We start from the raw sequence: 23,306 nt of genomic DNA, 5'->3' as shown, positions 1-23,306 counted from the left end.
CGGGAAATGGGTTTTCAGTTATTTTCGACGATAGCAAAAGCCAGCAATCTTTCCTACGCCGCCTGCGTAGCCTCCAAGTTGATTCCAAAGCGATTGCGCTGACGGCGTGAGGGTGGCGGGCAGTAGGTGGTGCTACGCTAGTGGCGTTAGGGCCGTTGCGCTAGTGGCGCAACATAGCAGGCGGGGAGGCTCCTGATGGGCGGGGGCGGGGTTGGTGAATAGGGAAGTGGCCCAAGTCCCGGGATCGCTCCGCCGAATCCGCCCGCGCGTCGCCGCCGTCGCCACCGCCCCCCGTCCCGGCCCCCCCGGGTTCCCTCAGCCCAGCCTGGTCCAGCCCGGTTCCCGGGAGGATGAAGTTCGTGTATAAAGAGGAGCATCCGTTCGAGAAGCGCCGCTCTGAGGGCGAGAAGATCCGAAAGAAATACCCGGACCGGGTCCCGGTGAGGACAGTAGCCAGGGCCGAGGGCGCGGGGCGCTGGCGCTGACGCCACAGCCCGGGCGTGAGTCCGGGACCCGCAGCGCGGGCATCAGGCTGCCGGCTGTGGCGGGGTTGGGAACGAGCCCGAAACTGCTGTCCCTGGGACCGGAGGTGAAAGGAGTGGGGTAGCGGTAGAGCTGGGGGTGAGAGAATGTAGACGCGAGAGACAGACCTTGAGATTCATGTGGGAGGCTGTGGGGCGTTTGACAGTCTGAGCTTCACATGGGGTTTTTGAAATTGAAGCTGTCGGCCCAGACAAGTCACCCCCTTCTGATTAAAGTAACGGTTTGTTATGACTCCCTGTTTAGGGATCCTGGATGTTTAGGTGAATTTGAGTCAGTGGGGTCAGAATCCCTACTCAGGGCTGCGCCGCGTGTTCAGAGACAAAGAGAGATGAGTCTGGGGTAGGTGTGGGTGCTAAGAATGTTGTTGTTTGAGTTCTTGACAGGTGGAGCTGTCGGGCTGTATACCTAATGTCTCCTAATTTTCACCTTCTCTTTAACAGGTGATAGTAGAAAAGGCTCCCAAAGCTCGGATAGGAGACCTGGACAAAAAGAAATATCTGGTGCCTTCTGATCTTACAGGTGGGAACCTGACCCAATACCCGGGTTTGCTTGCTGGGGGTGGGAGTGCAGTCTCTGTGGGAGAAGGCTCCACATAGAAGGTGTTCTTTTGAGGGCATTTGTGATCTCGGACTTTATCAGGCCTTGTATCTTTGGCAGTTGGTCAGTTCTACTTCTTGATCCGGAAGCGAATTCATCTCCGAGCTGAGGATGCCTTGTTTTTCTTTGTCAACAATGTCATTCCACCCACCAGTGCCACGATGGGTCAGCTATACCAGGTATGGTGCCTGGGAAGTAGTGGAGGCTTTGGAGGGGAGTTGGAAGCGCTTGAGAGGCAAAAAGTTTTAAGTCAGCAATTCTTGGATCAACTGGCTTGCTTAGCTCTCAATTTTATATTTGTTCTTAAAATTTCCACATAGTCCTGGGTTGGGGATTTGGACAGGGCCGTGGGAGTAGAAAGAAGAGAGAATAGTGAGCTGGAGCAACTGTTGTGATCCAGACTCTCCCCAGGCCCCTCCCTGTTCCAAGGTAGCAGAGAACAGTTTGAGGTCTTTTTGCCCAAGACTGTTGGCTAGAATAATACTGTTCAGCGTCCAGGGTCTGGAGCAAGTGAGAGGGAGAGTCAAAACGAATGGTTTTGGAAGAATCTGTCCCGGTGGTGGGTGGTTCAAGTAACTAAAGCCCAGTTGCCTGAACACTGTTACTTTCTGCTTTCACCCCAGGAACACCATGAAGAAGACTTCTTTCTATACATTGCCTACAGTGACGAAAGTGTCTATGGTCTGTGAAGCTGCTGTCCCTAAGGTGGGGGGGTCCCATTCTACAAAGAGAGAGGTGGCCCCCCTTCCTTGACCTGCTCCTCCTTGAGGGTGAAACACCACCTCCCTTTTTCAGGACCTGCACTTCCTAATGTTTGAGACTCTCTTCCAGCCCCTTTAAACACAAGGTTTAATGGGGGAGATGGCCTCTAGTACCTACTCTTTCTCCATTCTTCCCCTTTACCACCTTTCCCATTCTGCTTTAGACTTCTTGACGGTCAATCTCTGTCACATCTGGTGATTGTTTTGGTTTCTGTTCCCTTTCTAACTGCCCAAGGGGCTCAGAACCCCAACAATCCCTTCTTTTCACTACCTTCTTTTTTGGGGGTAGATGGAAGGGACTGAAATTGTGGGGGGAAGGTAGGAGGCACATCAATAAAGAGAAAACCACCAAGCTGAACTGGATTTTTCTTTGTGTTGCTCCCCTCTCCCTTTTGTTCTCCCTCGTAAGTGGTGGGGAAAGAGGAGGTTGGAGGGATACTAGTATATTTTGGTTTGTTTTTATGTTGGGCTTTTCCTTGTGCATAAAAAGTGTGCTTTTGTTGTGATGGATGGAATACTGAGTATCATTTCATGAAAGTTCAGTTTTATATACGTGTGTATGGATTGGGTCCTGAGGTTATAAAAAAAAAAATTGATTTTTTTACTGTGGGTTCCTGTGAAAGTTTGAAAGCACCTGCTTTAGATAAACCATCCAAGTTTGTCATAACCGTTTGGGTTAAGGAGATTTTCGAGTGGGAGCTAGTAAAAGGACTCTGTCCTCAGATGCATGTCGCTTAGACAGACTTGGTGCCGGCGTGAGGGATCCAGTGGAACGTAATCCAGGAGAGGGAGAACACTGGGAGGAGGGAGCCATTATCACCGGGAGAACTTCATCTCCCAGCAGCCCTCTCTCTGTCTGGCCGGAAGTGGGGTGGTCCCCCGGGGGTAGAAAGAAGCCGCAGAATGAGGCAGTATGGTGGCCGAAAGTTCTAATCCCTTCTTTCCCTTCATCCCCTTCTTTCTTAGCCCCGCCCAGCCTACATTTCCCAGGAGCCTGAGCGCACTCTTCCCCTCTCCCCTCTGCTCCCAATCTCCCCGCCACTCCCCGGGGGAGGAGAGCGGTTTAGTGCGCCTGCGCCAATCCGTGGCTTGCTGGGAACTGAAGTTCCGGAGGCTTATGTAGTGTCCTTTTTGCTGCCCCCGGACGGACTATAATCCCCTTGATGCATTGCGCGTTAGCGCCCGCGAAGGGAGGGGGGAGAGAGAAGGAGGGAGGGAGGAGAGAAGGAGGAGGAGGGAGCAGGCGGCCGGCGGCGCGGGGGGAGGGGGCCCGGTCCGGGAGTGCGGGAGGCAGTGGTAGAGGGAGGTGGCGGCAGCGGCTAGCGGACTCGAGTCACAACCGAGTCGAAGCAGACACCTCCGTGGAGCGAGGCAGTAGGAGCACCGAGCACCGGAGGCGGCACCGGTATCCCCGGCTCAGGGGAGGGGGGCGCCGGACCGGGAGGAGGGGAGGGGGCGATGCTGGAAGCCATGGCGGAGCCCAGTCCCGAAGGTGAGCTCTCGACCGGCACAGAGCGCTTAGCCGGCGGGGGGCGGGCGAGGAATCTATTGGCAAACTTGGAGGTCGAGCCCCGGAGCCCAGCGGGGGAGGGCGGGGAGGGGGTCGGGGGCCTGCCCCTGGAGGTGGGAGAGTGACGAGTTGAGAGACCTTGGAGAAAGAGGAGTGGGAGACTGGGCTGGGGGTAGTTGGAGATCAGGCGCTGTGTGTGTGTAGGGCGGGTGGGGTGGGATGGGGGAGCGGGAGCTGGAAACCTAGAGCTTCGGGGGTTAGGGGCCGAAAGGGCCTCCGGCAGGTTGGGGCCCTAGAACTGGGAGGTTGGGGGAATCTGTGGGCCGGAGAGTTGTTGGGGAGGAAGGATGTAGAAAAGGATTGAGTGAGGAGCTCGGTAGTTCGCTGAGGTGGGGGAGTTTGTGGCGGTGGTGCCGGAGCTCCCGGTAGTTGCCGCCGGAGCTAGCCCGGTGATTGTTGGAGGGGTGGGCAGATAGTTGTGGGGAGAAGAGAGGGTCTGGGTATTGTCTGCGATAGAGAGACCTATGCGGGGGGGGGTAGTTGTGGGGAGAGGGAGCCGGGAAGCGACGAGAGCTGGCTAGTTTTGGGGGCGGTGGGGCGGGGTGGGGGTTTAAGGCCGGCGAGTTGGGGAGGGGGGGGGGTTGGTCGGTCGGCGAGGGTTAGAGCCTGGGAGTTGCGGAGGGTGAGGGGGGCAGCGGCGGCAGCAGCGGGGGTTGCTGGGGAGGAAGAGAGTAGCTGCTTGGGGGGGCTCGAGTTTAGGGGTCCGTAGCCTAGTGACTTGCTGGCGAGTCCGGGGGCAGGGGGGGCGGCGGCCGGAGAGAGCTCGGAACTGGGCCCGGGGGCCCGGCGGGGAGCCCGAGAAGCTCGAGACGGGGAGGGGCCAAAGCCCCGGATGGGGGCGGGGGGACGGCGAAATTGTGGGGAGCGCGGTAAGGGGGGGCAGGTGGGGCCGCGTCCGGGTGAGAGCTCTCAGGTCTGTCCCGGCCGCGAAGTGGCGTTGGATGTGTGAGCCCGTGTGTGTTTGGTGGGGGTGAGGGGCGCGCCGGGCCTCGTGCTCGAGTAGAAGGGGCCGGAGGGCGGGGAGCGGTTCGGCGTGGTCATCCTAGACCCTGGGGGCCGGCGGGCGGCGTGTGCGGTCGCGGAGGGCCCGGGGCGGTAGAGCGCGGCGGGGTGGGAACTCCGGGCACTGGGCGCGTGTGAAGGACAGGGGCAGGCGGCAGCCTGGGCTCGGTCCGGGGAGCGGTATGGCGGGTGGGGCGCCGAGAGAGCCGAGGAACCCGGAGTCTAGAGAAACCGTGAGTTGGGGGGGGGGCGGAGCGCCAAGCCTCCGGTGGGGGGAAGGGGAGCGCTATAGCGAGGCCTGAGAGGGCGCCGCGCCCAGGCTCCGCCCCTCGCGGGGCGGAAGGGGGAGCAGGGGCGGGTCCAGCACCGCTGGGGGCCTGCTCGCCTGGCTGAGGGACCTTGGAGAGGAGGGGGTTCACTTGGGACCTCGGAGGTTTGAGAGGTGGGGTTTTACACCGACTCTTTCCTAGTGCCTTGACTCAGCTTTTATTGCTTTCACAGATCCACCTCCGACTCTTAAGCCAGAGACTCAGGTGAGGTTTCCCATTCTTTTGCAGCCCAGTATTACTGCAGGATCCCCTGCTCCTTCTCTCTCCCTCTCCCGCTTTTTCCAGATTTCTCACTCCAGGGACTATGCTTTTGGGAATGTCCCTTGTAAACTCTGTGCTACATATTTTTTTCCTTTCAGCCACCAGAGAAACGACGGAGAACAATTGAGGATTTCAACAAATTCTGCAGTTTTGTTTTGGCCTATGCTGGTTACATCCCCCCTAGCAAGGAGGTAGGGACAGGAGGACAACTGACTGGAGGGTGGTGTCCTAGGGCTGTAGAGGGGCTCTTGAGCTTATGAGACTGTATTAGTTTGTAGGCAAAGCCTAAAAATTATATGTAAGACTAGGGAAATGGAAATTTTGGTGGGAAAACTAGTATCTGGAGTGGGGGTGGGATTAATAGATAGGTGGTTTGAGTGCAGTGAATGGTTTTGGGGTGCTCTAAATGGAAGGTGCTTTTGGATAAAAACTTTAGGAAGCTGAAAATGGTAACAAGTGAGGCTGTTCAGAAAGAGCTAGAGAAATATGGCTCTGGTCTGGGGGATGCTGTGTTGTGAAGGCAGTGGGCATTGGGGAGATGGCTAGAATTTGAGGTCAGGGGTAACATGGAAGTGTTCAAGAGGAGATGCTGATGGGAATTGGGGTGGGGATAAGTTTTCTGAATACAGTAAGATTTGGTGGTTTTGGCCAGATATTTTGGTCTTTTAAGTTGGGTTTGTATAGGGGCTGAGATGACACTGGGCCCCTTGCTGATCCTGGTCTCTTCTCCCCTTTAAGGAAAATGACTGGCCAGCCTCCGGCTCCAGCTCTCCATTGCGAGGTGAGAGTGCGGCAGACAGCGATGGCTGGGACTCAGCCCCCTCAGATCTCAGAACCATCCAGACCTTTGTTAAGAAAGCAAAGTCATCCAAGAGAAGGGCAGCTCAAGCAGGTCCCACCCAGCCAGGACCCCCGAGGTCCACTTTCCCTCGTCTGCAGGCCCCTGACAGTGCCACCCTGCTTGAGAAGATGAAACTCAAGGACTCTCTCTTTGATCTAGATGGGCCCAAAATGGCATCTCCACTGTCCCCCACATCCCTGACACATGCCTCCCGGCCCCCTGCTGCTCTCACCCCAGTGCCCCTTTCCCAGGGGGACCTCTCCCAGCCTCCTCGAAAGAAGGACCGAAAGAACCGAAAGTTGGGGCCAGGAGGGGGGACAGGCTTTGGGGTGCTTCGGAGGCCTCGGCCAGCCCCTGGGGATGGGGAAAAGAGGTCTCGAATCAAGAAGAGCAAGAAGCGGAAGTTGAAAAAGGCAGAGCGGGGGGATAGACTCCCACCTCCTGGGCCTCCCCGGGCACCCCCCAGCGATACAGACTCTGAAGAGGAGGAGGAAGAAGAGGAAGAAGAGGAGGAGGAAGAGATGGCAGCAGTGGTAGGAGGGGAAGCCCCAGCCCCTGTGCTGCCAACACCTCCTGAGGCTCCTAGGCCCCCTGCCACAGTGCACCCTGAAGGAGTCCCTCCCACTGACAGTGAAAGCAAAGACGTGGGCAGCACTGAAACAAGCCAAGATGGAGATGCCAGCTCCAGTGAAGGCGAGATGCGGGTCATGGATGAGGACATCATGGTAGAATCAGGTGAGAAGTTTGGGGCTGCCCAGGGGTAGCTGGGTTGATGGGTTTGGGGGTATTGTGGATCCAAGAGCTCCAGCAGAACACCAAACAAACCTTCTTTTCCCCAGGTGATGACTCATGGGATCTGATCACGTGTTACTGCCGAAAGCCCTTTGCAGGCCGGCCCATGATTGAGTGCAGCCTGTGTGGGACGTGGATCCACCTCTCCTGTGCTAAGATTAAGAAGACCAACGTCCCCGATTTCTTTTACTGCCAGAAATGCAAGGAACTGCGGCCAGAGGCCCGGCGGTTAGGGGGGCCTCCGAAATCTGGAGAGCCCTGACATATGCCATCTCTAGGCTGGAACTTCGAATGGCAACATGACTTGGGAACTGAGCCTCAGGGTCATCAGCCTGTCCCCCGGAGCTGGGATGTTGTCCCACTTCAAGGCAGAAATTCCCAAGGGAGACTGGTTTGGAAATGAGTGATGTTCCTACCCTACCCTTCCTTCCCATCTTGTGGACTTGAACTCGGACCTATTGCAGTTGGGGGTGGGAAGCTGTCTGGGTCCCTAGACACTTAAGCTCTGTCCCTTGGACCTGCCACCGCTCACTTTCTGGGCCAGGGTTGGAATTGGAATGGAGTGGGACAGTTGTCTATAAAACTAGTGTAAATATAGCACTCCCCTCCCTCATCTTTTCTTTTATCTCACTCCCCATTTATTCTACACCGGTTGTATTTTTAATTTTGGACTTCTCCTTTTGAGTATGGCAGCTCAGAGGTGGAGTACCAACCAGACCTTGGCCGAGGGAGGAAGGAAAACAGAAAGGTGACGATTCTCTCACTCACCTCTTTTGTTTTTAATAATATTGGCCAGCTGTTTGTACAGACAGCCTTCGTGTTGTAAATAAAGCAGAGTGGGCTCTTTTGTGTTTATAGCCCTCACTGACTGTCCTGCTTGGGAGGGAGGCTTTGGAAAAGCTGGCTGCAGGAGGAGCTGAAACTCACCTCTCTTAAAAGTCCAAGCTGAAAATGGCCTGGCTCTGCGCCTTTCCCACCAACCCTAGGACCTCGATTGGCTTTGCCCCACCTCACCACCCCCAGTCAAGGATCCCCCACAATTCCCACCCTCACCTCCCACATGCACGCTCCAGCGGATCAGAGTTGCTTGGAGCTCGCTGTCTGAGGGGGGTAAAGCGGGGTGGGAGTTCGTTGCTTGCCCCCTGAGGGCCGAGGCCAGCCGAGCCAGGGTAGTCGGAGGACGCGGGTGGGGACACACTTGGGGGCGGAGCCGTAGAGAATTGGGAGACCGTTGCTGAAAGTGGCAATAATGTGACGAGGGCGCTAGGCGGAGCTGAGAATCACGTGACCAGTGAGGGTCACGTGGTGGGGCGTTACGGGGAGAGCGGGGGTGGGCTATATCTGGTCACGTGACGTGGGGAGAGGTGGGCGGGGCGCTGGAGAGCGCTCGCGACGTCTGCGGTGGCGGTGGCGGCGGAGCCCGCGGCTTTGGGTTGCACCCCACGGCCCGTCCCCATCCCCCCGCCGTCACCCCGCTGAGCCTTGTCTTTTTCCCTTTTGCACCTTTCTTGCGCTGGGTCGGCCGCGTTGCTTGCGCGTCGGTTCGCGGGAGTGCGCAGGCGCGGCGGGGGCGTTCAGCCCCCTTGGGTGGGCGGCGGAGCCCAGGAGCGCGCGGGCGAGACCATGGCGGGCAGCGGCGCCGGGGGTGGTGGTGTCGGGGAGACGAAGGTGATTTACCACCTGGATGAAGAAGAGACTCCCTACCTGGTGAAGATCCCCGTCCCCGCCGAGCGCATCACCCTCGGCGATTTCAAGAGCGTCTTGCAGCGGCCCGCGGGCGCTAAGTACTTTTTCAAGTCTATGGATCAGGATTTCGGGTGAGCGCGAGGCCTAGACTAGGAACGACGGGGGCTGTGCTTTTGTGGATTGGGTAATATTGAGGGGCACTGGTCTACTTTGGGACATGCTGGGATTTTCTGGGCTATAGTGGAGCACATCTTTACTCTACTCATATAGATTGGCTGTCCCAGGACGGACAAGGTTATGCTTAGACAGATTGAGGCGCGCGGAACTGTAGGAGGACAGACTGGGCTATACTAAACCAGATTAGAGAAGATTAGGCTATACTGGAATAGAGTGGGGCACACTGGTTTATTTTTGGGTGTTCTGGTCTGTGTTGAGGTAGATCGATCTCTCCGCTGGTAACTACATTGTGAGTAGTCCTGTAGCACACAGGCTATGTAGGGATATTGTGGACTCTTCTGATGTAGATTGGGCTATACTGGTCAGGCTTGGGATGTTCTGTCCTATACTAAGGCAGACAGGATAGTTTGGGGACAGTCTAGTCCGTACTAATGCAGAGTGTTCGGTTGGGATGCCATTCTGGTTTCCAGCGGGTTCTATTGATTGATCTTAGTTTCTTTGGGGGCCTAGTTTTTATTGGGACACTCAATACAAGGGCAGACGGGGCTGACGGGGTCTATACCAATACAGCTGGTACAGTCAGCTGTATTGGGATATTCTAGTCTCTATTGGTGTAGACAGCTGCACGTGGTAGAATAGATTGGGCTACCCTGGGGTAACTTGGGACAGTTCTGGGCTAGACCGGGACTTTAAATAATGCAGAGTAGGCCCTTTTGTGTTTATAGCCTTTGGGACTGTGCTGTCTTGGTCCTCAGTCTCAGCTCTTGAAGGGAGGCTGGATCAGGCTGGGATAGCCTGGGTTCTAGGAAAGCTGAACAGACTGGGCTCTACCTAGAAAGACTGTTGGACGTTGGGAAGGTGGTACTGTCTTGGGAGTTACCTTGGATTTCAATGTTTTATTTGTCAGCACTATAATCTGGGACAATATATTTAACTTTTGTGCCTTGATTTCGTCTGTGAAATGGAGTTAACCAGAGTAAAATGCTTAGTACAGGTGCATGGTACGTTCTTGGTGTGTGGTCACTGCCCTTATTAGCATTGAGTCTAATTCTTAAACTAGGCTATGATGATACAGGATAGAATCACTGGGCAGGCTGGACTATGCTGAGACTGGATTATGTTGTGAAGAATACAACGTTATGCTGAGACAGATTGGCAGTGACTGGGCTGTGTTGTCACATTGATGATAGGTGGGATTGAGTTGACATATATCCAGGCTCTTAGGAGCGTATTAGGCTAAAGAGTTAATCCGACCAGATATCCCAATTTGGGGGTGAGTGTGTGTGAGAGTCTGTTCAGGGCAGAGTGTGTCATAGTTTATACGTTTATTAGTTTAGCCAACGGGTGTTTGTTAATGCTTACGAAGTGTCAGGTACTTTGGTCTGTGGCCGGGGACATGGTGTTGAACAAAACAGGCATTAATGATTTCACTTGGTGATTGAAAAGAAGGTCCGTTGAAGGAACCCATGGGAGAGGTGACCCCCAGGGCTGGGCTTTAAGGTTTGTCAGGAGGAGCAGATTGCTTAGTGCGGAGTTTGTGCCAGGTGAGGCACAGGAGAATGGGGATCTGGGCTTCACCTCTGCTTGGGAGCTCAGTCTAGTGAGGAAGTACTATTCTTTGATCTAAATGGGTAGTTTTATCTAGGGAAAGACAGCACATTTGGACATCTCTCTGGAAGTGAGTTAGAGAAAACTAAGAAAAGTATAAAAGTAGAGATGTAGATGAGGACCAAAGCCTTTGGGGGAAGTTATGTGAGGAATAGGGTGAAAGTTGGAGGGAGGCTGCCTGCAAGCCTCCTAAGGTTAGATATTTGGGGCAACCTGCGGGGAAGCCTTTGAAATTGGACTGAGAGGTTTGAATCAGACTCTAGGAAATCTCTGGAACAGCGCTGAGCCCCTGAGGATGAGCTGGGGAGAGGAGGAGAAATAAGGAAAGGGAATTGAATTTGGCGATTTCTTAGGTGTAAGTGTTTCAGCGTCAGAGAAGGGGACTTGGACAAGGTGGGAGAAAAGCAACATCCTTGAGCTGGATGAAGAGTGGGAGAAACTTCGAATGCGGGTGGGAATGGGGGAAGCCAGTCCAGTCTCACTGACCTTTATCTTGTCTCTCGGCAGGGTGGTGAAGGAGGAGATTTCAGATGACAATGCTCGCCTTCCCTGCTTCAACGGAAGGGTGGTATCCTGGGTAAGGGGCCCTGCCAGAGAGTCCCTCTGGCATTGCCAAGCTCCTCCAAGCCTCAGCCTGTGCCCGCCCCCTGTCAGTTGCTGGAAGCTCTGGCTCTTTGCCTCCTTACCTGTTTGTTTCTTTGTTTGTTTTTGGCCATGCCCTGTGCGGCCCTCGGGGATCTTAGTTCCCCGACGGGGATTGAACCTGGGCCTGCCTGTGAAAGCACCAAGTCCTAACCGCTGTACTGCCAGGGAACTCCCGTCCTCCTTACCTGTTTGGAGAGCCAGCCAGCTGGAGCTCCTCAGCCTTCTCCTTCTGGAGCCTCTAACGCTTGCTGCTGCCTTTTTTGTGCTTTTCTCCAGGCTCTCTCAGGCGCTGTCCCCTTTTCTATTCTTTTCTCTTACTCTCATCTCGTATGCCTCACTTCCCCATCGAGCCGTTTTCTTTTGTTGTTGTTCTTTTTAAACCACTTGCATCTTTCTAGTTAGTGTCATCAGATAACCCCCAACCTGAGACGGCCCCCCCAGCCCACGAGCCTCGGACAGACCCGGCGCCTCCACCGCCGCCTGTACCCCCTCTGCCACCGGAGAGGACCAGTGGCATTGGAGACTCCAGGCCTCCATCCTTCCAGTGAGTCCTTGGGATTCTTGAGCCCAGGGGAGGGAGTTGAGGAGGGAATCCAAGCCCCTTGGGAGGGGAAGCCGAGGATTAGGAGCCTTGTCCCACTGACGCAGGTGGGAAACCCTCTCTGCCCATCTAGCCCTAACGTGTCCAGCAGCCGGGAAAATCTGGAGCCCGAGACAGAAACAGAGTCAGTGGTGTCTCTGAGGCGGGAGCGACCTCGCAGGCGAGACAGCAGTGAGCGCGGCGGTGAGGGGGGCCAGGCCTGGAGGCCAGCTAGACCGGGAGCTGGGGAGGGGTTGGCTCCGACCCAAAGCCCTGACGAGGCTGAGGAGCCCGAGGCCTGGTTCCTGACGTTCCTGTTCCCCCTCAGCGGGGGGCCACCGGCCCAGCGGCCCCTCGAGGCTGGAGCGCCACCTGGCAGGGTACGAGAGCTCCTCCACCCTCATGACCAGCGAGCTGGAGAGCACCAGCCTGGGGGACTCGGACGAGGAGGACACCATGAGCAGGTGGGGCTCCGTAGGCCTCCCCGGGGCGCCCCCCCCGCCCCCGCCGCCACCCCGCCCTCTCCTTTGGCCCCGCGACCACCGCCCGGCCAGCTCCCCGCCCGACCTCCCGGCAGGTTCAGCAGCTCCACGGAGCAGAGCAGCGCCTCCCGCCTCCTCAAGCGCCACCGGCGGCGGAGGAAACAGCGGCCACCCCGCCTGGAGAGGGTGAGGGGCTTCTCGTGGGGCAGCTGGACCTCGGGGGAGTTGGGGGCGTGGGCCTTGGTTTTGGGGGTACGAGGCCCAGACAGGGAGAATCCTGGGGCTTGTCCCGGCTTGTTGGAGGCAGTCCGGCTCCTTCCCCTTTACCCACCACAGGCCTCATCCTTCAGCAGCGTCACCGATTCCACCATGTCTCTCAACATCATCACAGTCACGCTCAACATGGGTATGGAGGGCGCCTGGGCCCTGGGGACTGGGAGGACCTGGTCTCCCTGGGAGGCATGAGGCTGGCCCTTTCCCTCATCACCTGGCCTCCCTCCACAGAGAAGTACAACTTCCTGGGCATCTCCATCGTGGGTCAGAGCAACGAGCGGGGAGATGGAGGCATCTATATCGGCTCCATCATGAAGGGTGGGGCTGTGGCGGCCGACGGGCGCATTGAGCCCGGGGACATGCTTTTGCAGGTGAGCTGGGGCGGGGCCACCCGCTGACCCAGGCCGGGGCCCTCAGCCCCTCTCCCCCACCTTTGACCCACCGCCCCTCCTACCAGGTGAACGACATGAACTTTGAGAACATGAGCAACGATGATGCGGTGCGGGTGCTGAGGGATATCGTGCACAAGCCGGGGTGAGCCTCCGAGCTGGTCTCAGGTCCTTGCTTCTCTTTCTTTGCCTTTCCATCTTTCGTTTTATTATTTTAAAAAGTGGTGAAACATAATGCTCATTAGAAAGTACGTAATATGGGACTTCCCTGGCGGTCCAGTGGTTGGGACTCCGCGCTTCCACTGCAGGGGGCGAGGGTTCGGTCCTTGGTCAGGGAACTAAGATCCCACATGCCGCACCGCGCTGCCAAAAAAAAATAATAGAGCAAGAACGTGTAACGAGTGAGTCTGGAGTGAGTTGGTGTTTGTGTTCCCACCGCCTAGATCAAGACCTAGAAGATTTCTGACCCGGGGAGAGCCCCTCACAGTGTCCCTTCCCACTCCCTCCCTCCTCACTCCCCCAGAGGTAACCACTCTCCTGATGCTTTTGGTCATCACCACGATGGTTTGCTTGGTCGTTGTTTCACCGGCCATACATGTGTTTTTGAACAACACAGTTTAGTTTTACCTGTTTTCGGACTTGATCTGAATGGGACCATGCAGCGTATACTCACTTGAATTACTCAGCAGTGTGTTTTTAAGAGTTACCGTGTTGGTGAGTCACCCGCATTGTGGAGCCTTCTACCATCACCTTCTCTGGCCCAGCCATGTCTGTGCTCCTTTTTCTTTTCCCTTTTTTGTCCCTCACCCATTCTCATTCCAGGCTTCCCCACTCCTCAGGCCTCTCCCCTCACCCCAGCTTGACTGGCCTCCTCTTCCTCACAGCCCCATCGTGCTGACTGTAGCCAAGTGCTGGGATCCCTCTCCCCAGGCCTATTTCACTCTCCCCCGAAGTGAGTGATGCTCAGGGGCCTGTAGCTGGGAAGGCAGGGCGGGTGTGGATACCCTTGGCCTCCAGGCTACAGGGAGTGGGTGGGTGAGGGTCAAAGTGGGGCTGGGACAGGAGTCTGATTTGGGGAGGGACAGGGCTGGCTCTCTGGGACTGCAAGTGACCATCTTGGTGGCCTTCGCTCTCCCAGATGAGCCCATCCAGCCGATTGACCCTGCTGCCTGGGTCTCACACTCTGCTGCTCTGACTGGCACCTTCCCAGCCTATCCAGGCTCCTCGTCCATGAGCACCATCACATCTGGGTCCTCTCTTCCTGATGGTGAGCCCCCAGGCCCACCTCATCCAGCCTCCCTGGAAGACCACCCAGTGTGGTGTGAATCCACCGCTCCTTGGCTCTACCTGTCATTCCCTGTTTCTCCTTTGTCAGGCTGTGAGGGCCGGGGCCTCTCCATCCATACAGACATGGCATCTGTGACCAAGGCCATGGCAGCTCCAGAGTCTGGACTGGAAGTTCGGGACCGCATGTGGCTCAAGATCACCATCCCTAACGCCTTTCTGGGTACGGCTGGGCTCTGGGCAGGTGGTGTGGGGAGGAGGAGGAGGCCAAAGCTGGGAGTGGTCCAGGCAGGGGTGAGGCAGGAGCTGGGGAGAAGAACCTGAGGCCTTTCTTTGCCCTGGGCGATCCAGGCTCGGACGTCGTTGACTGGCTCTACCATCACGTGGAGGGCTTTCCTGAGCGGCGGGAGGCCCGAAAGTATGCCAGCGGGCTGCTCAAGGCAGGCCTTATCCGGCACACCGTGAACAAGATCACCTTCTCTGAGCAGTGCTATTACGTCTTTGGAGACCTCAGTGGCGGCTGTGAGAGTTGTGAGTGCCCCTGTCCCAGCCCAGGGAGAGCGGATCTGGCTGCCTCGTCCCACCTCTCCAACCCCAGGCCGAGCCCAGAAACCAGCCAGGGCCACCGTGGACGCTCAGCAGCGTGCGTCCTGCACTGGGCCCTGCGCTGGCTGATGACGCGCGTGGGGGCTGACGTCCCCCGGTGTTCTGCCGGACGAGCTGTGCGCCACGTGCAGGGTTGTGTCTGCTGGTGGGGAGGGCAGCTTTTTCTGAGTCACATAGAAGCGCGTGGGACTCGTGGTGGCCCTGGCCGAGTTCCTGCCCTGATGGCTGTGGCCGGTGGGACATTTTTTGTCAGAGGCCTTCGTTTTAACCCCCATCGTGAATGGTTGTGGGGAAACGGTTCCCAGTTTCTCTTCATTCGATGTCTTGGGGGTGCTGGCTTCTTAAAGCAGTGATCCTTGGTCTGTTCTCTTGCCTTCCAGACCTAGTCAACCTGTCTCTGAATGACAACGATGGCTCCAGTGGCGCTTCGGACCAGGACACCTTGGCTCCTTTGCCCGGGGCCACTCCCTGGCCCCTGCTGCCCACCTTCTCCTACCAGTACCCAGCCCCGCATCCATACAGTCCCCAGCCCCCACCCTACCACGAGCTCTCGTCCTACACCTACGGCGGAGGCAGTGCCAGCAGCCAGCACAGTGAGGGTAAGTCACCGCCAGATCCCCACACAGCCGGGGCCTGGACGTGGGCACCAAGGTGAAGCCAGGGAGCAGAGGCTGGAGCGGGGACTGGGGAGGCCAAGGGACCCTGGGCTGGGGCTCAGTTGCTCCCATCCCCTCTCCCCCCACAGGGAGCCGGAGCAGTGGGTCGACACGAAGCGATGGGGGGGCGGGCCGCACAGGGAGGCCTGAGGAGCGGGCCCCTGAGTCCAAGTCTGGCAGCGGCAGTGAGTCTGAGCCTTCCAGCCGGGGCGGCAGCCTTCGGCGGGGCGGGGAACCTGGTGGGACTGGTGATGGGGGCCCTCCCCCATCCAGGGGCTCATCAGGAGGTGCTCCCAATCTCCGAGCCCACCCAGGGCTCCATCCCTATGGCCCACCTCCTGGCATGGCCCTCCCGTATAACCCCATGATGGTGGTCATGATGCCCCCTCCCCCGCCCCCTGTCCCTCCAGCAGTGCAGCCTCCAGGGGCCCCTCCAGTCAGAGACCTGGGCTCCGTGCCCCCAGAGCTGACAGCCAGCCGCCAAAGCTTCCACATGGCCATGGGCAACCCCAGTGAGTTCTTTGTGGATGTTATGTAGAGCCCGTGGTGGGGCCATGTTGGATCTCCACCCTCGGCCTGTCAGTGCTTGGTGCTCCTGTCCTGTGATTGGGTGTCTTGTCAGTCACGTGCTCATTACTCCTCTGGTGCCTGGACTCAGCCTGTCCTGTGGGCTGCTGCCTGCTGTGAGGTTGTTGCCACTGTGACTCTTCCCAGCAGTGCCTGGTTCCTGCCCCTTCCCTCAGGGGTCAACAAGGGACCTTTGGTTATTTTTAGCTTTATTGTTTTTTATAAGCCTTTTGGGGGGTTAAAATAGACTTTTTTACATTTTTGGGACTATTTTTTTACTAGACATTTTCTCTTTTGTATGAAGAATCCCTGTCTCCTGGGCCCCTTCTTCTAACCCCAAAATGTGACCTCCTAGTCCATTTGCCCAGTCGGCTCTGTCCTGCGCAGGGTGGGAGGGTGGTCAGTCGGTGGTACCCTGGGAAGTGGAAGGGGGTTGGTTCCCCTAGACAGCAGTCCAAGAAAGCTGGGGTATTTGGTATTTGGGGGCTGTGTAGCTGCTTTTGTTACTCTATTTATTTTAGTCACTTGTATAAAACACCAAATAAAGCAATAGGGGCAAACTCCCGTGCCTCTGGCTCCTTTCTTTGGGAGGGAGGCAGGCAGCAAGGGAAAGGACAGAGGTACGGCAGCAGAGCATGACTTGTTAGAGACTTTATTTGTGAGGCGGTAAGCGCTCCCTCTGAGAGTAGGCACCGTCCTGGGCCGAGGCCCCCTTCAAGGCAGAACCAGGATCAGCACAGAAGGGGCCTGGGCTTTGGCTTGGGAGAAGGCACATTCTGGGCCAGGCCCTAGCTGGGAGTATTCAGAAGCCAAGGGGGTTGCTGGTGACCACGCCACCCCGCTCCACCAAGGCCTTGGAGATGCTTTTGAAGTTGCGGAAGAGCTGCTGCTGCTGGGGGTCAGACTGCAGAGCAGCCACGTTCTCCCGGATCCGGGCTGCAGCCTGGGGAGGGGAAGGAGGGGTCAGCTCTGTGCCCCGAGGGCCCCCCGCCGCCCCCCGTACTTGGTAGCCCTGGATCTCACCTCAGTACACCAGCTGTCACAGAGCATTTTCTCATGCTGGGCTGTGGGGTGGCCCTCACTCAGGGCCCTTGAGGCCCTGGGGGGAAGCAGGAGGAAACCAATCTGGGCTGTGAGCCTGGCCCAGGACCCCCAGTGCCCCCACTTCAGCTCAGGCCTCCCCCACTGCCTCCTCACCTGGACAGAACCACCACCATGGCATAGAGGTCAATGGCACTGTCTGCCAGACGCTGCAGCAGAAACTGTTCGTCTGTCAGGTAGATGGGATGCGGTTGGGGGGGCGGTTAGTCGGAGGGAAAGGAAAAGGAGGGGGGGCGGGAATGGGGTAGAGCTCACTCACTGACAATCTCCTTCTTGTGTTTCATCAGCTTGGTCTCCACCACTGCAGCAAACTGCTCCAGAGCCTGCACTGCCTGAAGAGATGGGGAAGGTGCCCGGGGCTCAAGTGGGGCCCAGCCCCGTCAGCCTTCGATGCAGACCGTCCCCCCACCTTGACCACTTACTCACCAGCTCACCGCTCCGACTCAGTTCCTGGTGGATGGTGCCGCTGAGACTCAGGCCACTGCCCAGCCCTGCCCGCCTTACAGTAAGGGGAAGGGTGACTGGTTAGTTGCCATACCCTGCCCTACCCCGCCCCGCCCTGCCCTGGCCCCTAAGCTTACCGCCTCAGCTGTTTGCTTGCCTCTCCCAGCAGGAGGCCCGCATTCCCAAAAGGATTCTTTAGAGCACTGCCAAGCCCCGAGAGTTCCTTTCCTTTGTCCTGTGGGGGGAGGAGGGTCCAATAGTCAGGACTCGCTGTCCTGCCCAGCTCCTCCCCCCAATTCTCCTCCCTCTTACCATACAGCCCTGCAGAGCCACAAACAGCCGGAGAATGTCATTCGTCCCTTCAAAGATCCGGAAGATGCGAAGATCTCGGAGCACACGCTCTACCCCAGGCTCCTACCACAGGGGAAGACAGATAATACGCCCCTGCTGGACGTGCCGCCTCCTCCTCCTGGCCCACTGCAGCCGGCCTGGGCAGAGAAGTGTTCTGTACCTTCATGAAGCCCATGCCCCCCATGATTTGGATGCACTCATCTGTCACTTTCCAGGCTGCCTCCTAGGGACAAAGAAAACACCCAAGACTGGGTTTGGAGCCAAGCTCCCAAACCGGGCTCTCCCTCCCCACAGGCCTGGGACCTCACCGAGCCAAAGATCTTGCTGATGGCAGCCTCTATCTGGAAGTCTGTGGATCCCTGGTCCATGTTGGCACTCACCATGTACGCCATGGACTGAGGTTGGGACACGAGAAGGGAAATGGTAAAGGGCTGCATCAGACTCGACCTGATCACCCACATCTACAAGACTGGGTCTACCCTGGCACTCTCTGGCCCTTGCCTTCACTTTCCAATGCCATGTGTCAGGCACGTCCAAATATTTGGTTCCCTGGTCAGTTCGTCAGGGGCTTGCAGGCATTTGACTTCTTGAAAGGGGTGAAGAAGGAGTAAGGGTGGGGTGGGGTAGACCAAATTTCAGGGACCTCTGGAAGCACTTGGGCAGAACAGCATGGCGCTCTCCACCCTGCAGAAGCTGAGCTGACTATGCCTCCCCGCATCCCCTAGGGCATTGGTGTAAAGCTGGAGACCCACTGCCCCAGGTGCTGCTGGGGGTTGTAGTCTGACCCAACTGGGGAGAAGGCCTCAGGGCTCTGGGGAGGGGGGTGGCCCTCACCTCAGTCACATATTGCAGCATAGCCATCCGGGCCAGCTTCTCCTGGATCATCCCAAAGTTGTGAATTTTTTCCCCAAACTGGGTACGATTAGCAGCATGATCCACCTTGAAGAGGGCAAATGTGTTCCACTGTGGTTCTCTAGTCTCCTCTTTCCGGGAGAGGGGCTGGGCTGCGCTGGGATGGGTGGGCTTTGGCCACAGCCAAGAGTTCAGTCCAGGCTGGGTGGAGACCTAAGCTATCAAGTCTGGAGCTGTTGGCAGGGGAGGGGCCTCTGGTGGAGGGAGGGCTTGCAAGAGACCAGGGACACATGAAAAGGGGGACAGTGTGACTTAGGCTTGGATTGGCTAGCTAGGGACTCAGGCAGGGTACTCACCGCCTTAGCAATGATGCCCTTCATGGTGCCTGCCATGGCCGCAGCCATGCCAAACCTTCCGTTGTTGAGAATGTGCATGGCGACCTTGAAGCCGCCCCCCACCTCACCCAGTACGTTCTCTGACGGCACCTGTACTCCGTCAAAGTGCACCTCTGCTGTGTTTGAGGCCTTGATGCCCATCTTCTTCTCAGGGGGCCCGCTGTGACAGACAGGGTGGAGAAGTTGCCACTGGGTGTGTGTGGGTGAGCCATTCATTCATTATGAGCCAGCCTGTAAGAGGCGCAGGCACCAGTGCCTGGCGTGCCCAGAGGGCTGAGGAGGCCTGGCTCTATCCTGCTGTCGTGTGATGGGCTCAGTGGTTGCTGAAGCCAAACTTTAGGTCAGTTGCATGCATACTAGGCCTAAAAGGAACATGCTGTCCAGATGCTCTGGCTTTTGCACCCATCCCCAGAGTGACCTGTGACAGCCGTCTGCCCTGGAACTCAGTACTGCCCCCTCCCTGGCTCCACCTCTTTCTCCCAAGCCCACTCACTTGGTGACACCTCCAAAGCTCCTCTCCACCACAAAAGCTGTGATCTTCTCCTTCATGGCCCCCGTGGTTGTGTCTTTAACTGGTGTCTTGGCAAAGACTGTGAAGATATCCGCTAGGCCTCCATTACTGTGGAAAAATGAGAGGCAGTCAGGATGGAGCTGTGGGGCCTGGGCATGGGCAGAGGTGGAGAGGAGGGAAAAATGGGAGAAGAGTGCCTGATCCAAATCTTGCTTCCATTGAGGGTATAGTATTTTCCACAGGGGCTAGGCACAGCTGAGGTTCGGATAGAGGCTGCGTCTGATCCACTTGAGGGCTCAGTTAGACAGAAAGCAGCAATAGTCTCCCCTGTTGGAGAGAGAGCTCCTTTACACTGAGTTCTGATGGACATGAAAGGCCCTTTAGTGCCCCCCCCACACACAGGCATTCCCCCTTAACGCTTCTGGCAATATTCAGTGTCTTTGTATTTCCCCACCAGCACACTGATGTCTACCCAGAATCTCCCCCAGCCAGCACGCCCAGCTGTGCGGTGATCTAGGTACCACACAGCCTAATTTGTGCCAGGCCCAGGACACTCCCAATCTCTGGGTCTCCTAGGGCTGCCTCACCAGATGCCAGTTTGGGGAGGTATTTTTCTTTCTGGGCCTTTGTGCCGAAGAGCAGGATGCCTTTGAAACCGATGCTCTGATGGGCCCCCAGGACGATGGCCAGGCCGAGGTCATGCATGCCCACGATCTCCACCAAGCGGGCATACTGGAGGGGAAACAGGCATCTGGGGCTGTAACTGGCTATGTGGGGACCTGCTCTTAGCAGGAAAGTGTGGGCAGCAGGGCAGAGCCTGACCTGGGCATCCCTGCAGAGAGAGTGGGCAGAGCAAGTGGGGCCACGGCAGAGGAGGACACTGGCAGGTCTGTTCCAGGTCTCGGTGGGAGGTTGGTTCCCTACACTATCCTCAGGCAGTCCCCACCTTAACGATTCATTAGGACTTGGGACCCTGGGTGAGGTCCATAGCCCTTGGGAACTGCAAGTAGTTTGGTGCTAAGAGTCAACATCCCACAGGCCCCCAGGGCAGCTCTTGGCAGAGACCTTAGCTCCAGGGGTGAGGAGTAGACTGGGACACTGGAGGTGACCGAGGGAGCTCCCTCACCTGGGTGTTGCAGAGACCCACACCACCCAGTTCACTGGGCACTTGCAGACCAAAGGCCCCCAGCTCCTTGAGACCCTGCATAGTGGTCTCCTCCACTTGCTCCAGCATGTCATTCTTGGCAGGATCGTTCACCTCCTGGGGAAGGCACAGGATCTCATATCCAGGCTCCTGTTAAGCTCCTTATCCTCTTTCCCACCCCATCAGGGACCAAGCTCTATTCCTCAGGCTGGCATTGCTCACCTCAAAGAATCGGGACACAGGCCCCACCAGCTCTTTAAGAAACTGTGTCTGGTCCTCGTTGAGCACTGCAGGGGTTGGAGTGACAAGAGGAACGGGCAGGTCAGGCCAGTCAGGGGAAGACGCCCCATCCCTATCCAGCTCCACCTATCCGTTTCCTTACCAGAGGGGTACGGGAACACCTGATCAGTGGTGAGCTGGCCTTTGAACATCCCCACAGCAAAGGACTTAGATTCCTGCACAGGGAAAAGGGAGTTTCAGGGAGCAGTGTGGGGTGGGTCTGTCCCTAGCTTAGCTCCTCCCGGGCTCGAGCCACATACCGGCTTGGCCCGTTTTTCCCTGGTCGAAGCCTCAGAAGAGAGAGAATCGGACTTCTCCACAGCCGCCTGGGGAAAGGGATGGTTAGTGAGGCCGGGGAAGGGGATTCCAAAGTACCAAGGAAAGCAAAGGGGAACAGCTGGGTGCCAGGGGAGAGCGCATCCGCCACCTTTCCCCTAGTTTCAGCTTCAGGGCACCCTGGTCTGCCCTTTCCCCTACTTTCGGCGCCAGGGCGATCGGCAGGTGACTGGGACCAAGAGGGAGACCCCTGCCGGCGGCGGGGAGGTGGGAGCCGAGGCGGCTTCCCGCTCTCACACCCTCGAAGGTGGCCGTCACTTACCTGGGCGGCCCCACTGGCATAGGGTCGCCAGGCGAGGCCGGGTCGGGACTGCCCAAGGAGCGCACTGGGCCGCGAGCTGTGGGGAGTGGGGGTTCAGTCCTGGCCCGGTGTCCGGGCCCACTGCCCCCTTACCCCCCGTCATACACACACCTCCCGCTCCCCAACCTCAGCAGCTGCCGCCCCATGCTCGGCGCCATCCTCGCCGCCTGCATCACCGAACCGCTCCGACCGCTGCTACCCTGAGCGTTGACTTAGCGCTCTCGCCGGGTTAGCCAAAGTCTGGTCCTCCAGCCTTGCCTCATCCTCCACAATGCACCGGGAGGTGGTGGGCGGGGCTTCCGGCCGCTGGGGCATGCTGGGGTCTGTAGTTCCGGAGCGCCACCGAACCCCTGCATTCTGGTTGACCTAGGGTCATTTCCCAACGTCCCTTGTCTCCCCCAGACTCCTTCATCTCGCCTGTCCGAACTGGAGTGTAGCCCTCAGAAGGGGGAATGAGATAGGCTGAGACGGAAGACTGAGGAACTTAGGCGGCTGCAGCCAGAGGGATGGAGGGTAGACTGAAGGGAGGACTTCCCAGGTGGAATTAGAAGGGAGAGGTGGGAGCGTAAGGTAGATGCCAGAGGCAGAGACATGGAAAGAGGACTCTTTGGGGGTCCCTCGTGAAATCCGTCTCCACTAACACAAAACAGAGGGAAATAGTGTGGTGGGGTTAGAATGGGCATCATCAGAAAATCTACAAACAACAAATGCTGGAGAGGGTGTGGAGAAAAGGGAACCCTCTTGCACTGTTGGTGAGAATGTAAATTGATACAGCCACTATGGAGGACAGTATGGAGGTTCCTTAAAAAACTAAAAATAGAATTACCCTATGACCCAGCAATCCCACTACTGGGCATATACCCTAAGAAAACCATAATTGAAAAAGACACATGCATCCCCATGTTCATTGCAGCACTATTTACAATAGCCAGGTCATGGAAACAACCTAAATGCCCATCAACAGACAAATAGATGAAGAAGATATGGTACATATATACAATGGAATATTACTCAGCCATAAAAAGGAACAAAATTGGGTCATTTGTAGAGACATGGATGGATCTAGAGACTGTTTTACAGAGTGAAGTAAGTCAGAAAGAGAAAAACAAATATCGTATATTAACGCATATATGTGGAATCTAGACAAATGGTACAGATGAACCGTTTGCAAGGCAGAAATAGAGACACAGATGTAGAGAACAAACGTATGGACACCAAGGGGGGAAAGGGGTGGGGGGCCGGGGTGGTGGTGGTGGGATGAATTGGGAGATTGGGATTGACATGTATACACTGTTGTGTATAAAATAGATAACTAATGAGAACCTGCTGTATAAAAAATAAATTAATTTAATTTAATTTAAAAAATAATAGTGGCGTGGGTGACTCAAGGTGGGTGTGAATGGCTCAGGCATATTATCCTGAGATGTCGGAGTTGTCACTAACTCTGGAAACACTAAAATTTTCACAGTAGGAAGGACCCCGAGGTTTGCTGCCTCCCCCTTAGGACCTCTGAGACCTTCCTGAACATCTCTCTGCACCCTCTTGTTCTTTCCTGAGACCATGTGCTCAGGGCAGACCTCTGGACCTCTGGGCAGATGGATTCTTCCCATTCCCGAGAGGAACTGTAGGAATTCTCATGTCCCGTCCCCTTCACACACACACACATACACACACACACACACACACGCACGCACGCACGCGCGCGCGTGCGTCTAGCTCTGGGTCAAGAAGTCCCAGGTAATTTATGGCCCTCTTTTTGCCATTCTCACTGGGGACAGGCCCAGGAGGAGAGAGTGACAGCTTCCTTTCCTTTTGAGCTGTGAGAGCAGAGCCCCTTGGGGGTGACCCTCTTCCCGGTCCTCAGGAAAATGTTGCAGTCATGCCTGGCTTTGGGGAGAGGGGCCAGCGTGTGAGGGGGAAGGTGGTGGTGGCGGTGGTGGCGG

At 56.9% G+C, this 23,306-nt stretch overlaps 4 protein-coding genes across 10 annotated transcripts; 3 read left to right on the top strand and 1 right to left on the bottom strand.

The window, feature by feature from the left end:
- Nucleotides 1–218: 218 nt before the first annotated feature.
- Nucleotides 219–2,259, top strand: GABARAP (GABA type A receptor-associated protein). The gene is made up of 4 exons (XM_082372501.1): nt 219–440; nt 984–1,062; nt 1,201–1,319; nt 1,764–2,259. The coding sequence occupies exons 1-4, from the start codon at nt 351–353 to the stop codon at nt 1,827–1,829; spliced, it is 354 nt and encodes a 117-aa protein (XP_082228627.1). The 5' UTR covers nt 219–350; the 3' UTR covers nt 1,830–2,259.
- Nucleotides 2,260–3,154: 895 nt separating this feature from the next.
- PHF23 (PHD finger protein 23) lies at nt 3,155–7,543 on the top strand. The gene is made up of 5 exons (XM_082372437.1): nt 3,155–3,393; nt 4,975–5,006; nt 5,162–5,254; nt 5,802–6,639; nt 6,744–7,543. The coding sequence occupies exons 1-5, from the start codon at nt 3,360–3,362 to the stop codon at nt 6,956–6,958; spliced, it is 1,212 nt and encodes a 403-aa protein (XP_082228563.1). The 5' UTR covers nt 3,155–3,359; the 3' UTR covers nt 6,959–7,543.
- A 504-nt stretch (nt 7,544–8,047) lies between these two features.
- DVL2 (dishevelled segment polarity protein 2) lies at nt 8,048–16,212 on the top strand. Of its 5 annotated transcripts, none has more exons than XM_082372390.1 (15): nt 8,049–8,513; nt 10,675–10,744; nt 11,211–11,356; nt 11,487–11,584; nt 11,721–11,856; nt 11,970–12,060; nt 12,211–12,280; nt 12,379–12,518; nt 12,605–12,681; nt 13,376–13,488; nt 13,675–13,803; nt 13,912–14,043; nt 14,172–14,351; nt 14,807–15,025; nt 15,172–16,212. In XM_082372390.1, the coding sequence occupies exons 1-15, from the start codon at nt 8,320–8,322 to the stop codon at nt 15,618–15,620; spliced, it is 2,244 nt and encodes a 747-aa protein (XP_082228516.1). In that variant the 5' UTR covers nt 8,049–8,319; the 3' UTR covers nt 15,621–16,212. The 5 variants fall into 5 exon arrangements, with proteins under 5 accessions (XP_082228515.1, XP_082228514.1, XP_082228516.1 ...); XM_082372392.1 differs by having other exon boundaries at nt 8,050–8,513; nt 13,421–13,488; XM_082372391.1 differs by having other exon boundaries at nt 8,050–8,513; nt 11,487–11,596; nt 13,421–13,488.
- Nucleotides 16,213–16,285: 73 nt separating this feature from the next.
- ACADVL (acyl-CoA dehydrogenase very long chain) lies at nt 16,286–21,641 on the bottom strand. 3 transcript variants are annotated; one of them, XM_082372416.1, is made up of 20 exons: nt 21,490–21,641; nt 21,325–21,400; nt 20,987–21,052; nt 20,830–20,902; nt 20,670–20,734; nt 20,430–20,564; nt 19,891–20,035; nt 19,501–19,630; nt 19,286–19,411; nt 18,754–18,952; nt 18,380–18,484; nt 17,854–17,940; nt 17,706–17,768; nt 17,507–17,608; nt 17,332–17,429; nt 17,177–17,249; nt 17,010–17,082; nt 16,847–16,919; nt 16,673–16,748; nt 16,286–16,592 (listed from the first exon to the last, which is right to left on the bottom strand). In XM_082372416.1, the coding sequence occupies exons 1-20, from the start codon at nt 21,534–21,536 to the stop codon at nt 16,452–16,454; spliced, it is 1,953 nt and encodes a 650-aa protein (XP_082228542.1). In that variant the 5' UTR covers nt 21,537–21,641; the 3' UTR covers nt 16,286–16,451. The 3 variants fall into 3 exon arrangements, with proteins under 3 accessions (XP_082228542.1, XP_082228541.1, XP_082228543.1); XM_082372415.1 differs by having other exon boundaries at nt 21,475–21,635; XM_082372417.1 differs by lacking the exon at nt 20,987–21,052 and having other exon boundaries at nt 21,475–21,635.
- Nucleotides 21,642–23,306: the final 1,665 nt, after the last annotated feature.

The sequence above is a fragment of the Balaenoptera borealis genome (assembly GCF_965194805.1).
Source record: "Balaenoptera borealis genome assembly, chromosome: 20".
NCBI lineage: Eukaryota > Metazoa > Chordata > Mammalia > Artiodactyla > Balaenopteridae > Balaenoptera > Balaenoptera borealis.
Note: the sequence above shows the minus strand (reverse complement) of the source record. Positions and strands in the feature narration are given on the sequence as shown.

Excerpts from the sequence above, each read along its gene's own strand:
- GABARAP (XM_082372501.1), top strand. The coding sequence starts at position 351 with ATGAAGTTCGTGTATAAAGAGGAGCATCCGTTCGAGAAGCGCCGCTCT. Across the intron at positions 441-983 it reads AATACCCGGACCGGGTCCCG|GTGATAGTAGAAAAGGCTCC; the intron begins GTGAGGACAGTA and ends TCTCTTTAACAG. Across the intron at positions 1,320-1,763 it reads CGATGGGTCAGCTATACCAG|GAACACCATGAAGAAGACTT; the intron begins GTATGGTGCCTG and ends CTTTCACCCCAG.
- PHF23 (XM_082372437.1), top strand. The coding sequence starts at position 3,360 with ATGCTGGAAGCCATGGCGGAGCCCAGTCCCGAAG. Across the intron at positions 3,394-4,974 it reads GGCGGAGCCCAGTCCCGAAG|ATCCACCTCCGACTCTTAAG; the intron begins GTGAGCTCTCGA and ends TTGCTTTCACAG. Across the intron at positions 5,255-5,801 it reads ACATCCCCCCTAGCAAGGAG|GAAAATGACTGGCCAGCCTC; the intron begins GTAGGGACAGGA and ends CTCCCCTTTAAG.
- DVL2 (XM_082372388.1), top strand. The coding sequence starts at position 8,320 with ATGGCGGGCAGCGGCGCCGGGGGTGGTGGTGTCGGGGAGACGAAGGTG. Across the intron at positions 11,857-11,969 it reads GAGGAGGACACCATGAGCAG|GTTCAGCAGCTCCACGGAGC; the intron begins GTGGGGCTCCGT and ends ACCTCCCGGCAG. Across the intron at positions 12,682-13,375 it reads GATATCGTGCACAAGCCGGG|GCCTCTCCCCTCACCCCAGC; the intron begins GTGAGCCTCCGA and ends CCCACTCCTCAG.
- ACADVL (XM_082372415.1), bottom strand. The coding sequence starts at position 21,536 with ATGCAGGCGGCGAGGATGGCGCCGAGCATGGGGCGGCAGCTGCTGAGG. Across the intron at positions 20,735-20,829 it reads GGTGTTCCCGTACCCCTCTG|TGCTCAACGAGGACCAGACA; the intron begins GTAAGGAAACGG and ends CAACCCCTGCAG. Across the intron at positions 17,083-17,176 it reads TGAGTCGGAGCGGTGAGCTG|GCAGTGCAGGCTCTGGAGCA; the intron begins GTGAGTAAGTGG and ends CCATCTCTTCAG.